General features: G+C 39.7%; 1 protein-coding gene across 1 annotated transcript; it reads right to left on the bottom strand.

Annotated features, from left to right (window-relative positions):
• Positions 1–12773: 12773 nt before the first annotated feature.
• On the bottom strand, positions 12774–15829 carry LOC129235955 (protein couch potato-like). Its single transcript, XM_054870049.1, has 2 exons — positions 15826–15829; positions 12774–13996 (listed from the first exon to the last, which is right to left on the bottom strand). The coding sequence occupies exons 1-2, from the start codon at positions 15827–15829 to the stop codon at positions 12774–12776; spliced, it is 1227 nt and encodes a 408-aa protein (XP_054726024.1).
• Between the last annotated feature and the right edge of the window lie 1031 nt (positions 15830–16860).

A 16860-nucleotide genomic window follows, 5' to 3' on the forward strand; every position in this document is an offset into this window, starting at 1 on the left:
CATTGGCAGAAAATATCCGTGAAATATAAAATGTTTGCACGTACTTCAGTATTTTTCCTTCACTTTCTCATATTTGAGGCTTAAACTTCGCGCCTGACCACCAAAGGTCAATTATCAAATAGCTGATTGTTGTTTCGCCAACTATCGACCAAATTGTCATGCTTGTGACCACGGCGCATAGATACTTGGCGCTTAGGAGCTTTCATTGGATTTCCGAAACAAAAATAACGCAAAACTGCCAAGCAACGAAGAAACGAGCTCGGCGTGAATACCTCTCATAAAAAATGTTTTTGATGGCGCCATCTTTTTAATGAGTTAGTGCCTTGGAAGTTACATACCTAGCTGACTTCCAGTGAAAGCTTAGTTATTGCGTCTAAAAAGTCAGTATGTTTGTGTCATGGGTACAAAAATGAGTTTGGAATAAAGAGCTGGTATCAAATTTAGTTTCAAAATCCGCAAAACGTTTACCGAAACATTTGAATTGTTGAAAAAAGTGTGTGGCCATGATTGTCTATCTCGTGCCAGAGTTCGTGAGTGGCTTACACGTTTCAGAGATGGTTGTGAAGACATAAATGACAATGAACATACGGGCCGCCCAAAATCAGTATTCACCGTAAACTTCATCGAAATTGTTCGAAAATTTATCAAAAATGAACCGAAATCATCGTTGAAATTCACGGAGTCGGAGTTGAATTCTCCAAAACATCAATTTATTGCATTTTAAATGGCCATTTAGGCTTACGAAAGGTCTGTGCACGTTTCATTCCGCACAACTTAACTGAGGACCAAAAGTTGCTCAGAATTCGAAAGATTCGCAAGAATTCAAACATTCGAAAGGCCTCATTAAAGAGGCGAGAAGAGACGAGAACTTCCTTCACAACATTAAAAGTGGTGAAGAAACATGGTGTTTCCAACATGAACCTGAAACTAAGCGTCAAAGGCCGTATGAGAGGCCCCAGACGGGCCACCACCCAGAAATGGCGTTTGGAGATGTCAAAAATCAAGTCGATGCTCATTTGTTTTTACGATTCCAAGGAAATTGTCCACAAGGAGTTCGTGCCAACAGGCCAAATCGTCAATGCAATTTTCTACCTTGGCGTTTTGAAGCGTTTATTGCATCGCCTTCGTCGAATTCGCCCTGAATACCGCGAAGCAGGAAGCTGGCGCTTATTGCATGATAATGCACCATCTCATCGATCCACTCTTGTGACTGATTTTTTGACTAGAAATCGCATTTTAACCATCAATCTCTGAATGACGTGAAACACTCTTTCGAAAAGCTTTTAGATCATGCGAAACAGTGTATCGAGGCCAGAGTGGACTATTTTGAATAAATAAACCCGAAGTTATCAGAACAAAGTTCCTGTCATTTCCATTTTTTAGTTTGAGGGTCGTGCTAGAGCAAACTTTCCAAATAGACAGATTGGATCGAGGGGAAAATCTGCACCGAAGCTTGTACCTCTGTCTTCACTGACGGTTCCAATATGGAATTGGGAGTCGAAGCAGCGGTTTTCTCTAAATCAGCCAATTTATCTATCTCCTTTAAACTGCCGAACGCTGCTAGTGTTTTTCAAGCAGAAGTCTTTGCGATCTTGCAGGCATGCAAAATGCTTAAGGAACGCGGGAGAGAGGGAGATATTAACATTTTCTCCGATAGTCAAGCCGCGGTTAAGGCTCTGACGACGCCAAGGTGCAGATCAAAATTAGTAAACTCCTGTAAGAAGGAGATCAAATCACTTGGGTGTGCAGGTAACATTTCTCTGATGTGGGTTCCAGGACATAGGAACATAGAGGGAAATGAAATTGCTGATGAGCTTGCCAGGAAGGGGACTGGACTGGCCTACCCGGTCATCGGTATCCCACTGACAGTTGTTAAAGGGGAACTGCACAAATTATTTCTCAGGAAAGCACAGAAAAGATGGAGTTCCATTTCTCCATGCGCTATTTCGAAAACCCTTTGGCCCCAATACGATATACGGAGAACTAAAAAAGTTCTTTGGACTCCTCGTCATTCAATTTCCAAACTCGTAGCTATGTTTGCCGGTCACTGGACAATCGATACACACGCGGAAAAGCTAGGGTTACCATTTAACCCCCATTGCAGAAGCTGTAGAGACCTTTCAGAGAAGGAGACCGTTGAGCATTTTCTCTGTAAATGTCCGGGTTTGGCAGCTAGAATACTAAGGTCACTGGGAGCTCCTTTCTTCGACAGCCTGGGGCAGTGCGCCAACCTAAATCCAATCAATCTTCTCCATTATATCAACATCTCTGGTTGGCTGTAGATATCTGCCTGTTGGAGGTCTCATAATGGTATCAAAACGGCGCTTTAGTGCTACTTGAGGAGTGCCAGGTGCACTTCAACCATGTCATCTACCCACCTACCATTTAAGCTCAGTCTTGTTTATTTTGGACTTCACCTTGTATAATTGGCGCTTCAAATAATGATTAGCTTTTTGGCCGAGCTTTTCTTCCGATTTGTGATGTGCGTCTTGATATTTTTCTACAAATCTACGCTATTCTGCTTCATATTGACCTAGCAACATATTCCTATTTCTGGAGTCGACAAAAAAAATTAAACAACTAAAAATGTCCAACAAAATGTATGCATATCTTCTCTGCTGTCGGCAATATTTCCCACTCCTGAAGCAATATTCATCAATCTCCTCGATTACGCTTTGTTATCCCTACTATTGCCTCTCTTTATTTTTTTTTTTTGTTTTACACTTTTCCGTGCTGCTCACTTTCGCCACCTTTCCCCCACTTTATCTACCCCCTTTCCGCAATCTTATCCGCTATAATGAATGCGCAGTTCTGTTTCCTCTTAACCTATCACCGCTGTATGCTGAGACCCATATCTCATACCGCTCCGTAAATCGCTTCCCTCTGCGCGTCTTCTTTGTGCGGCTGTGGCTGCTACTCCGCATTTGATTGATACATTTTTAATGTGAGTGCGCGCATTGCAGTGCAAATTTTCTCAGGCATTCTTTTTTTTTAATATTTCTCCACTGCTTTTTCACATTTTTTTTGTTCCTTATTTATGTGTGGCATTCGGCTGGTAGCATGTAATTGCGCGTAAGTTCGTTCGAATCCTGTGCTGCCCAAATGTGAATGCTTGAATGCTGCAGAGATGCAGTCGGATATCTGCAGATAGCGCGAAAGAGTATAATAAATGATAGTGATGAATATTTTAAGCTTCATTGAAATGCTGTTGCGAAATTACATTTGATTGCTTTATTTGTATGTATGTGTGTACGTGTGTGTGATATATTCAGTTCACAGTTTTTGCGAAGAAAACCAAACACTTCTATGGCGAATGTATGAAAATAATTTCGCGTTCTTTTATGCATTCGTAGTATTCATATTTTTTTCTCCCACCGAGTGTCCGATGTAGCTCTTCTTTGAAAAGAAAAACGTAAAAATAATGCACTATGCGATAAACTCCCGATCAGATGAACAGGCGGTTTTTTATAAATAATTTTTATTTTTGTTTAATTTTAATTTATAAATTGTATTAATTTGGTATTTTCAAAATAATTTGTGCTCACTATCGGTAGTATTGATATAGAGGAACAAATTCAAAGCAAAAATTTTAATTAAAAAAAAAAATAGCTTTTATTAATGAACTTATGAAATGTGTTTATAAGGAAAATGTGTAAGAGTAAAGAGTACGTTGATAATTAATTATTATAATTGCTCCGACTTCACTAAGTATACTTGGCAATACTAGAGACTCGTTCGGGAAATCATTGTTGATCCTCCAATTTAACCAAACGGTTCTTTTGCTAAGCTCTTACAAATAATATCGCTATTTTCATAGAAATAGTTGCTATATGCATTTTTGAAAAATATTAGACCAACAGCAGTCGAGATGGAGTGAGAAGTCGAGCCACTAGCAAATGAATTCATCAACGTCTTGACGCTTGCACATCGAAAGGAAGATTTTGTAAATTAGCTCGCCCCAATTCTTTTCTCTTAATTGGCGCGATAATCGCTCACGCGATTTTGGCCGAAGCTCGCCTCAATTAGTAAATTTCTAATCAGAGACATATTAAGCTTCGTTCTAACAAGACGGTAAGGAACCTCAAAATAACTTGAGTATAGCTTGGAGCTTTTGAATGCCGATGAGAATTAAAAAACCCCGAAAAATGCATATATCACTTTTTATTCCATTTTACCTGATTTTAGCAGTGACGAAGAATATATTTAAATCATAATTTGTGCCATTTAATATTTTCTATATACGTGTAGAGAAATATTTTTATAGTAGCTTTTTAATTCCTTTTAAAAATGTCATATCAAAGTATATATAAAAAAACCATTTATAATATATTTACTGAGTTTATAGTGAAAGTGAGAGAAAATACTGAATATTTTCTTTTATTTTTTGAAATATATTACAATAGAATATTTCCTCAATAAAGCAGCCATAGTATAGTGTCCCCCTTATGCCAGAAGCATGCAATTGAAATTTTTCTACCTTTGAGTGAATGGAGTGATTTGATTAGCTTTTAGATATTTTATGTTATACCAAAATCACAGAATACCAGGCATAACAGGAAACCACAACCACTAAAGAAGTTATTCAATAAGTTATACCTAATTTTTTTTCTTCTTATTTTGGTACACTCTTCATATGAACGGATGTACAGATTAATTTCAACCTGGGTTTACAAGCCATTTAGTATGGACGGGTCTTTCTACAATGGAAAAAATCAAGTATTGTGCAGTGACTGCATTTTTATTTTTGGAAGGTTTGGAAGCAAAGGAAATGTGTGATGGAATGTTGAAAGTGTAAAAGGATTAATTAGTACAGTAGAAAGATGAGTTAGTTAATTTAAACGTAGTCGTACAAGCCTTGAAGACGATCGACGTCAAGGATCTCCAAAAACAGCAGCAGCACCAGAAATCGTAGTAAAAATGCAAGATTCGTATTTGGAAATTCGTCGAGTGACTGAAAGATGTTTAGTAGAAGCTCGAGGCATCTCATTGGTCAGTGTAAGCAGTGTGACCGAAGTATTAGGTTTCAAAAAGCTGAGCTCACCATGGATGCCGCATTCTAATAATGGAACAAAACGCTAACAGTGGAACAAAAGCACATTCAAATGCGACCTTCTTAGTAACATTTTGAGCATTTTCGAAAAAATAAAGTAGAGTTTGTGCATCAATTCATCACCACGGATGAAGCTCTGCTCTATCACATTGATCTTAAATCAAAACAAGAGGCCAAAGACTGTGTGAGTCTGGTTCTTCGGCGTCGAAAGGAGTTCGTGTCCAGAAATCGGACAAGATGGTTTTTGGGATGCGAAAGGATTTTTGTGTGGATTACCTGAAAACTGGTAAAACAATAAATTCTGAATATTATTGAAAGTTTTAAGACCAGTTGAAGAAAAATATTCCTAAAAAAGACACAGTTGGCAAAAGAAACAAAATCTTTTTCATCAGGGCAATGCACCGTCTCACAAGAACATTTTGACAATGGCTAAAATCCTTGAATTAAAGTTCGAATTGTTGGATCATCCACGTAGTCACCAGCTTTGGTCACTAGTTACTTCTATTTGTTTCCAGACCTTAAAATATTCATGCCTGAAAGGCGTTTTACAGCGAATGATGAGGTCATAACTGCTTTGGAGGCGTATTTTGCAGCTCTTTCAGATTCGCACTTCAGGGATGGAATTCATAAATAAAAATCTTATTGGAATAAGTGTGCTGATGTTCAGGGTGACTACTAAATAATAAAATGCACTTTAAACCATAAAACTGGGTTTTTTTTTATCGAATCATAAAACTTATTGAACGACTTAGTATATATTGAACAGCTTGTTTGAGCATAACGGGTAACGTATTCCACAATGGATTTAGGAATAGTCGCTAGACTCATTCCACTGCACCTTGTAGCCAAACGGGCGGCAGCTAGTGCAGTCCTAACGCTTCCTTATCTATTTTATCTTAAACAAGGCAATCTTACAGGACATGCAAAAATTCTGGGTACAATCCTGAACTCTCCAAGCCTGACGGTATGTGACAAGATGGAAAGAAAACTAGAATTCTACCAGAGTTTCAAGTTGGTCATCCTTGAATGTTCAGCGTGCAGAAGTAATGACTTCCATTTTTGAGACGGAGATCCGCGCCTTAGAGCTATGCGCCTGAGAATGTCTTCGTAGGAACACGCGAGGTGACAATATCAACGTTCTCTCTGCCAGTTAAGTAGCTCTAAAATCGCTAGATAGTTTCTCATTTCAATCAAGGTTTGCCCGGGAATGTTTTAAAATTCTCGGAACTCTAGCGTCTATATATGTACTTTGTTTCTCTGATGTGGGTACCAGAACATGAGGGGCACGAAGGCAATGCAATTGCGAACATTTTAGCGAAGACGTTTGCAAGTACTCTCTTCATTGGTCCTTAACCAAACTACAGCTTCAGAAGTGCCTTTTTACGTGAGCGAGAACAACGAGGCTTAATCGAGTACTGGAGAGACAATCGATAAGGCTCGTTAGTCCAGAACGTACAAAGGTAGCGGCAATTCTTAACCTCAGCAGAAAAGACTGTACACTGAACATGCAGTGGGAGAAAATGATCTAACCGACTATCCAGCAGTGGAAGGACGCAGAGTAAAAACTTGGGAAGCGAGATTATAGATCCAACCCACCTGGTAGGAACTAAGCCTACAGCAGTTTTAGGATTTCTTAAAAGCTCAAAACTGTTTGAGTAGGCTACGTGGCTGCCCAACATACGACTACATTTTTGGGTCGCAGTGCACAACCAGCGATTTTATAATAATAATAGAATATACGAATTGCATTATAAAATTGTATCACCAACTATCGCTTTAAATGATATGCATAATTCAAAACCTCCAATATTTAATACGATTTAGTGCGAGTAACAAATACAAGCCAATAAATGTCCAAAGCAATGAACTGGCGCAACCACAGAGCGCACAGTTAATAAAAAGTTGTCTGCATGTGGCAGCTCAAGCGTTACAGTACGGAAAAGTGATAATGCTAATACGCTGAAGGCGATAACCAGCAGCGTGTCATAGCTGAGTTTGCAACGGCACTCGGCAGGAGTACAGTGAGTGCAAGAGTGAAGGGTCACAGTGATGAGTCACCCAGAACTAACAGCCCTTACACTCGCACCAAGATTTTTTGTCAACCAGCAACAATGAAAAGTTCACTAAACGAAGGCCGGTGCTACATATTGTTGCTAGGTGGTGGTTGGTCGAAGTGTTCGAGTGAGTACAACTACTGTGGCGGTGGTAGTGCATGTTGCAAGTAGTCAGTTGACCAGATGGCGATAGCAGCTATAGTTGCCGTTGTTGGGTTGCGAAGCATTTAAATGTTGCACACAATTAAACTTTGACTTCGTCTGGGTGTTAGACATGGAAATGGCTGCGTTCAAAAATCTACCACCCTAACACCCAACGCAGTAATCGGCGCTTTGCTGCAGCTACCTGCTTCCTGCAAGTCCCCATTTAGTCAGCTGTTCGAGAACATCACTTGGATGGTGTTGCACAAAGTGCGGCAATGATAATAAAACAAAAAACAAAAAAAAAAATAGAAATAGAAATAAAAATAAAAAAACAAATTAAAAATTAAAAAGGCAGCTGCCGAGGTATGCGTTTGTTGGTTTGCTGTTGTGGCACTAACTTTGTTTGGTTCTTCTTTGTTTGTTTGTCATATTTAAAACTAACTTTTTGTTTGAGTAATGTTTGAAAGTTCGAAAGCGAAAGGGGAGGTGGCTGTGAGCGCAGGCGGTAAGAGCTTGGGTAGCCATTTGATATGACACTGACGTGCTTTGAACAGTTCCGGTTGTTAGGTTCGGTCGCTTAACTTTTTCTGTATTTAACAACAAATGCAGGAATGTGTGTGTGTTTGTGCGTGTGTGTGAGTAGGTGCGTGTCAAACTTTGTTCTTTGCTTTGAGTGAATAAATAAGAAAAGAGTGCCGCTGTCACTCGTTACAAACGTATACTTGCCACTTGCCACAAGAAACAGGTTTGACATTCAAATTTCTTTCCTGTTCTTCAGTATGCTGCCATAAATATTCCCTCTCGTGGGCTACAAGCTTTAAAAGATATGCGTGCAAAAACAAAAAACAACGCTAAGGTTGAATTTCCAGTGGTATGCAGTTGACACATCTACAGGCAGTCAAAATGTTTAGTATAGAATTTATTCGCTCTTTGTACAGCTGCTGCTCTACCGTCGCCCCACTTATGGAGCGAAGCGAGGAGTGTGGGTATACACACTTTTACTTTACGTTTCTTCTTCTTCTTACTTTTTGCTCAGTGAATTATTTGCGTTTGCTGTTAAAAACTTTTCGACTGCTTGTTTTTCCGACTTAAATTACCGGTGCGGCAAAAGTTTACGCACTTGATTGCTTGTAATCATGACAGTTCGAATGATTCATGAACATGTTGCGCATACGCCCTGTCTAACCGGGCGAGCGATTCAAATATTCATAACAGGCGCGCAATGAACAGGCAATGAAAAATGTATGAGTTAAAAATGCCAATTCTCGCACTTGAGACACTTTGAGTGTTTGGCAGTAACAGTTAATAAATTTCTAATTTTCATTAATGATTTTTAGCGCTTGAGTTTTGAGGAGAGCCGCAAATATAAAGTAAAATTTGCGTATAAATATTTATTTTTGCAAGACCGTAACCCGCTAAGGCGACTAGTACCAAAAAAACACACAAAAAAATCCTTTTTTCTATCTACAAACTAGCAGTTCATGTGAAACAAAAATAGAGTTCTAACAAACTACTGGGAGTCAAACTATCACAACTTTGCAAAAACTTAGCGAGAGTAGCAAAAGCGAAAAAGACAGACAAAAATGCATTAAGTGGAAAAAAAGGAAACTTTTTTCAAGCGTTTTAACCCATTACACTTACTCACTGCGCCATCGAGGTAGGGTTGAGAGAAAGAATTTCCAAAACATTAACTGAGCGCCAGTAAATAGAAAAGCAAAAAGCGCACTTTGGACAAAAACTATAGCAACCACTTCGCTTTACCTTTACACCTTCGCTTACATCCATACATATTTAAATGTGTGCAAACGAGGTGGTGCACGGGGCGACACTTCACAATTTGTCGAAAATTATCCCTTCGCACAAGTTTGTAAGCGTATCAAATGAAAAGTATGCCATTAAAATTTTAAGCACGCTTCAAAACTGTTAAGTGCCACCTGCGTTGTTACCTCCTCTCAGCCACCGCATCCACCCGGTCCCACTGTACTTTGTGTCTCAACTTTGATTTTCTTTTACGTGGCTGTTTTTTTTTTTCAATTTTTTTTTTTGGTTATTCCCTTCAGTTCAATGTGAAATTTCGTGTAATTTGCACTTATAAATTTGTATGGCATTCTTTAAGGCGATTGTAAGTACAAAGTAAGTGATTATGTGCTTGATTGGACACTCTCAGATAATGGCCTCTCTGAATGACCTTGAATGCGCAGAGAAAAGTTGGCTATAAAATACAAGAAATTAAAGTTTTTAAAGAAACCAGAATTTCCAGGCAGACATTAAGGTGGAAACAGGCAACACTGAATTTAGAGCCAGAGGTTGAAGATTTTGGTGAAAAATAACTAAAACATGTTTACTTTTCCAAGGTAGCGAAAGTACATATACCACACAATGCGGCGCAAAATTAGTAACCCTAGCTGAAGATTTATAAATTTTGCAAATGGCATGCACGACTATCATATCTGCCACTTGTGAAAGTGAGAGCTCCAGTGTAGAAACATACAAGCAGTAAAGATCAAAGTAAAAACTTGTGTCACTAAAACTCATTTTTCTTTGTTTTATTTATCACATCAAATATAAAAAAGCCTGTATAACCGAGGGGCGCTCAAAAGTGCGCAAAGTGAACAGATTTAAAATTATTATTATTTTATTATATTTTTTATTATTTTTTTGTCGGGTTCCCTTTTTAATTCTCTTTAAATCTACTCGACCCCCGTAGAAATCCGATTGTACCCCGTGGTGCCAAGGAGCCAAAGTGGTCGCTTCTTAACACATCCGTGCCAAAGACCTTAAACCTGATTCGATCAAATGCGGGGCAGAAGCACAGAAGGTAGTCCGCCGTCTCATTCTCCTCTCCACATGCTAGGCGGATTGCACTGTCTGAGGTGCCCACCTTTTCCATGTGCTTTGAACATAGATAGTGGCCCGTTATCAGTGCAACCAACTGCCTGAGGTCCCCTCTGCTTAGTAACAGGAAGAACTGTGACAGTCGGTCGGACATGACAAGTAACATCAGTTTTGTCCATCTGCAGTCTCTCTCAGCCTGCCAAGCTCACTTGTGGGTCAGAGTAATCCATTTGCTGACCGTGGTTTCGGTGGCTGCAGAAGGGAGTGGCAGAATGGGCTCCGGGCCAAAGAAGTTAACCTCAGAGCCCATTCTGGCTAAAGAGTCAGAGATCATGTTACCCACGTGGGTATCGTATCCCGGGACCCGCGTTAGCATCAGGATATTATATCTGACGACATAGTTTAACCTGGATTTATAGGACTCTAATCTTCAAATGACTGAAGGGCTATCTAAGGGCATGAGCGCAGCTTTGCTGTCCCTACAGACATATAAAGATCTGCCTCCCATCTGATCTCCACAACAAAGTTAATCGCTTCTTGAACAGCATACACCTCCACCTGAAACACAGACGCATGCATTCCAAGAGCTATAGTTTTGTCCCGCTTGATTCCACGTAGACGCCAGAGCTGAAACCGTGTTCGGTCCTGGAGCCATTCATGAAAATGCGAGAACAGTGTTTGCCGGGCTCATTTTCTTAGTTTGACTACAATTGAGCCTCTGGAAGCACCACACTGTATCTCTTGTCAAGCACAACTCTGGATGGCATGGAGTCCTGATTTAATCGGAAAAACTCCGGTTCAACAGATGGCCACAGTGCGTTTTAGTCTCGATAAGGTACTTTTGAATCTCATGAGAGAGAGTCTACTCATCCAGCCCGCTAATGCATAGGTAATAATAGGTCTTATCATAGCCGTGTAGATCCATAGGATTTTGCTAGCAGAAAGACCCCACGTTTTCCCTAAAACACCCTAGTATTGCCAGAAGGCTGTCGGTGCTTTGGATGCCTTTATTTCAACGTGTGACTTCCAAAGGAGTTTACTATCGAGGATTACTCTAATATATTTGATTTCTTTGGAAAGCTGGATTGTGGCTTCTTTTAGCTAAGGTAGAACGAGTCCTTTAAGCTTCCTCTTTCTGGTAAAGAGGACCATACCAGCCTTGGTGGGGTTTGCTGATAGCTCATTCCCACAGCACCAAGTGTCAATCATATCCAGAGTTTTCTGCACTTTTCTACAGATTTTCATAAGCGAAGGGTCTGTTGCTAAACAGGAAACAGGCAATTGCACCAATATGCGTGTATATAAAATATATTCGGAATCACTTAGGAAATTATTCTTCTCCATCGATACATTCGCGTTTGGCCTTAAAACATTTCTGGGTTCATTCTTAAAATTTATTTATATCGTCAAAAAAATTACTTTATATAAAAATTCAATGTTGGCAGAAATAGCTGAGTTCACTTAAACCTCAATAGACGATGTATTTGCCGCAAAGCACCTTTATTATTTTTGATGTTCAACAAATAACCGAGGTGGTTAAACCGGAACCACAAGAAGAGACGTTGAATGGTGTGAAGCTACATTTAAGTATCGCAGCAGACAGCAATAGAGTAAATCTTTGCGTCCATTTTCCCTTTCTCTTTTCCTCAATGATATTATTAGAACTTCCTAAAGTAGTGCTCGAACTTCCAACTTAGTGCTCGACTATAATACTGATATATTTTCTATTATAACGATAAGGTGGAATCAGCACCTTCTTCTCAGCTGCCCTGCGTCGTCGGGCTAAGAGTCAGATATCTAGGGCGCTTTTTTTACACTTTCTTTTCGTGTATAACTTTTCTTAGAGTACCAAAATACTCATACTTAGCTCACGCCTTACTTACTTAGTGTTCAACGTAAGGTATGTGAGAATTGAAGAAAAAAAAATTTAAATATAAAAAATGTTTTTCAAATTTGTGTACTTTTATCGAAAAATACTGAAAAAATTTTGGTATATTTTTTTTTAAACCGATCATTATTGGCCTTGTCATTCATGAGTTCTAGAAAGGAGACTTGAAAAAAATATATCAAAACTTGTAACCGGCGTATCTCATTAGCCACTCAATATTCTTTCAATTTTCTTCCTCTTCCCTTCCCACAATTTAAACTAATGGATACTAGAACATCTTCTCCAAACTGCGAAGCGATGAAAAGTTTTCACGTGATGAAGTTATACTTGACGTGTTTTGCCCCATATACATGGAAAATTGCATCGCAATGCTGATGCTGCATATTTTAGTGAACGTTTTACGAATTCATACTGAATTAGTTAAGGTAAGACTTGCAATTTCATTTTTGCAGCTAAATATGATTAACTCTTAAACCAAGTGGCGGTACTTCACTTTTTCTTTGTCATTTCTACTTCAAAGCAGCTGAAATACGATCAGCTGCAAAATATTGCCATTAATGAAATGAACTCGCGCCTGAGTAGAGATTCGAGATTATATGCTTCCATATATGTACGCCTGTACAAGTTGGCGCAAAGTTAATCATCCAATTTTGTTTTTGAATAACTTTTACTAATTAGAAAAAAAAATATTTTGAGTGTTGAAAATCTGTATGCTGCAGGCATCTAGCTCACGAATGTCAAATATAATTGACGTACGACGCCGTGTATATGCATGCACATGTATAAGTAGGTCGTATAGCTATCAATCTATGGTTTCTATGGACGAGTGGAGACTTACCTCTTCTTCGTTGCTTGCCGTATTCACTGAGTCCATGCTTTGTGATAATCCCAATGGTGCCAGTGCCATTTGATTTTCCATCGTCGAGCTGCTAGAAAGGATTGTGCTGTTGTTGTTGCTACTGTTGCTATTTGGACTATTGCTCAGCGCGTTGCTATTATTGTTGTTGTCGTGTGTATTCTGCGCTGCCGACGCTGCCGCTGGTGACGGTGTGGTCGATGCAGAGGACGAATTCGAATGCGACGCGGATTCGTTCAGCGAATTGATTGCTGCAGTTGCAACGGCGCCTATCTGCGCTGCCGGAGGTGCTGCTGCACTTGTCGGTGTACCTGTTGCTGTTGTTGTACTAGCTGTGGTGACTGACGATGTCAGCGGTGTGTTGCTACTACTTAATGTGGCGGAGATGGGTGTGCTGGCCGCAGTCGAACTACTAACAAGCAAGTGATGTTGCTGTTGTTGTTGTTGTTGTTGCTGCTGCTGCTGCTGATGCAGTTGTTGGCGCAGTGACTGCTGCTGTTGATAGATGTGCTGTTGACTCAACGAATGTTGCGTGTGATGGTGGTGATGATGTTGCTGTTGTTGCTGTAGAACAACGTGCTGCTGATGAGCAGCGGCAGCTACGGCAGCCGCGGCGGCCGGCGACAATGAGTGTGACGCGGCTGCTACTGAATGTAGATGCTGGTTAAGAAGGGCAGCGGCCGAGGGATTAAAATGTTGTGCGGCTACAGCGATACGTTGCTGCTGGGCTGCGGCGGCGGCGGCAGCAGCTGCAGCTGCGGCAGCGACCTGTTGGTGATGGTGTGGATGTGCGCTAACGGCGGCAGTGGCGGCGTATTGGGCAGCGGCGGCGGCAGCAGCGGGATTAAAGGTCAATTGATGGCCGGCCTTGAGAGCGACTGCGGCGGCTGGCGTTGTGGCGTACTGGACCTGTGGTGTCAATTGGGCGGCGGGTATAACCGAAACGGCGGTGGCGCACTGTCGCTTGGGCGATAACACCTGTGGGGCACTCGCTGGCGTTTGCGGCAGCGTTGGCCTGCGTTTAATCGCAATCGACGAAATGGTGATGGCTTTTTTCAAAACGTTTGGCTGGGGTAGTGATGTTGTGCCGTCCGTTTGTGTGGGTGTGTGTCTCTGTGCTAGTAGATGCTTCACTTGCGCCGACTGTTTTCGGATTTTATACAATAAATCTCAACGGTTCCCCTTCATGAAAAACGCATTTATTATGTGGAAAAGGTGACGAAGGATTCCTTTCGGCTTGTACATGGAAAATTCAATGAATCTGTAATTATAGAGAAGAAATTATACGGGGTAAGTTAGTAAAAGTTGCACTGCATTGCCTTAACTTTAATTCTCTCAAACTAATAAACAAATCAAATTAATTTCATATTTTGCGATACCTCAAACTTAAGGGGGTATTCTGGTCTAGAAAATTGAAAAAATCAATTGTTTTTTTTTTGCATATTTTCAAAGCCTAGACTTTCAAAAATATGCTCTTAAAAGGATTTTTCAAAATTCGAATTATTTTCGAAGCTACAACTATTTTAGTGACGTGGCAGCTAAACTGGTTTGAGGGGACGGCCGTAACTTTAAACGCGTGTTTCTCAAAACTCCTTTTGCTGAGGTGGTTGACACGATATCTGAAGTTCTATTTGACCGATCCCTTTGAAATTTGGTGAGAATCTTTTTCATACATCTCTTTATCACTGGAGCCTTGGATTTTGAAAAATTTTAATTTGAAGTATTTTTAAAAAATTCGTAAAGGTCAAAAAACAGGGGTAAAAAAAAATTTTTTTTTTCAAGTAGGCGCCATTTTGTGAATTTTTATTTTTTTTTTTCGGCCGAGGCTCAAGATGTAGCGACATCTTTACTAATTAAGAATTTTCTTTGTTTGTTCGATTTAGATCACTACAAGGGTTGGAATCATGTCAACCAGGGAGCACTGTTTGACTAGCAACCCCTACTTCACCGACCTGTCACTGGATGAATTTTTGACTTTTTTTTTTTTTTTAATTTTTTTTATATACCTTAAACATCAATAAATATTATATAAAAAAATGGATAGTAAAAATGTTTTTAATTTTTCTTTTATCCTAGTTTGAAAAATACCCAAAAAGTAGGGCTCTAGACCAGAATACCCCCTTAACGCGCAGTCTCGTTTGCCGCGATTAAAATGGCATTAACAGCATAACTTAGAAATAAATGTACTACGCCCTCAACCAGCCCACGTTGCGCTTATGGAATCGCTGCTCATGGCCTATACCAACCGTGCACAGTACGCCTTTTGCTTTGCTTAATGCCGCAGTATCCTTTCGGCAAAAATAATCTACTCAGATTATTACGCTTCCCGCAATGAGAAAGCAGTTTGCGTGTCGGCATTCAATTTATCAAAGCTCATGAATTTTCCATTGTCAGTATAAAAGAATTTGCTGTATTAATCGTGGCGAAGGATTTTCGGTATATAAGCTGAGGCAGATGTGTGGTTTTGTGAGTGTATATGTATATAGACCTTAGGGTATGCTTTCAGGATGTATAGATTTATTGATTTGGGAGGACAACGTTGCACATAAGGAGCTGACATTGCTCTGAGTTGCACGCGCGTTTTCTTTCATTAAAGGGACACTTATGTTTGGGTGTTGTTTAAACACAGAAATGCTTTTGGTTAGAAAATAGTAAATTCCTATATAATTAGTGGGCTTACGCAAATTTTGTAAACGAGGGCATAATAGATTAACACTAAGCCAAAAATACCATCATTTTTACCTTAATAATTGACCCTATTATTTGACAACAATGCCGACAATTAGAATGTGAAATAGGATGGAGTGGAATGAAGTTGTAAGTGACCGGAATTTTTTCCAAGCACTTAGGCAGTTTTGCCGCTGCACTTAAGGCAGCAGTTAGGATTTAAATAGATAAACAGGGACAGGCAGGGTGAGCATTCATTACTCCTCAGCAAACTTCGCAGATTTTTGTATATATCCTTGCAATTTTTCGAGGGAGCTGAAATGTAACTCACCCATTCTTAATACATCTGACCGCAATAGAAAATGCTTTGCTTCATCCTCCAAACAAGTTATTGCACAGTGGATCGTCAATGATGCCTGTGGTTAGACTATACTACGCAAAAAACTTAGCAAAGTTCCAGCAATGACCTCTGGTGGATGGAGCAAAAACAAAACAATAAGTGTATTTGTGATTTAGAATCGAATTCTACTTTCAAGGAGGTAACATTTTTTTTACCGGCATAGGAAACTAGGTGATTCTTACATTTTAGACATATGAAGTGTTCAGCACGTCCGTGTAAAAACCAAAGCGGAAATGTGACATATTTTAACCCTCTAACTCTTCTATTGATAAGGAGTTTTTCCTCTTGATCGAATTTCTTATCCTATGATTCAAAACCTACCCAGTTGACTACGGCTTTTACCCTCAAGCATGGAAGACTTCCTATATCGTACCAATTTTGAAACCCAATAAACCTCCTACTAATGGAAAACCTGCTTGATGAGGTATTGATGAGGTATTCTAAGAACAACCTAGCTAATAGTTCTAACCATATAAAAGAGGCTGTGGCACAATTGATGCACTTTTGCACCTTGACTATGTCTTTACAAACGCACTCTCGTCATGAAACCATGTTTCACTTTTAGCAATCGATTTAGAGAATACTTTTGACCGAATCGGAGTGCAAATCATTTTGAAACAATTAACTAAGATGAAGGTTGGTTCCAAAATTACAAACTTTGTTAGAATTTTTCTTACTAACAGAAAATGCAGAGTGAGAATAAGTGGCTTTGCCTCAATCATTGCAAATCTAGAGAATGGAACGTCGCAAGGGTAACCATTTTCCGCGCTCCTTTTTATAATAGCGTTCGATCAAATTGCCAAGCTGTCATCTTTTTCACGAAAGACGATGTTATCTTTTTAACGAAAAACTACCACCACCACTACGTTTACTTAAATCCATCTAGATCAAAAATATCACTTTCTTTCGACCTTCCATTAAAAGTTCTCAAACCATACTCGTGCCTACGTCTGGGCCACACTATTC

Source organism: Anastrepha obliqua, chromosome 1 (genome assembly GCF_027943255.1).
Source record: "Anastrepha obliqua isolate idAnaObli1 chromosome 1, idAnaObli1_1.0, whole genome shotgun sequence".
Taxonomy (NCBI): Eukaryota; Metazoa; Arthropoda; class Insecta; order Diptera; family Tephritidae; genus Anastrepha; species Anastrepha obliqua.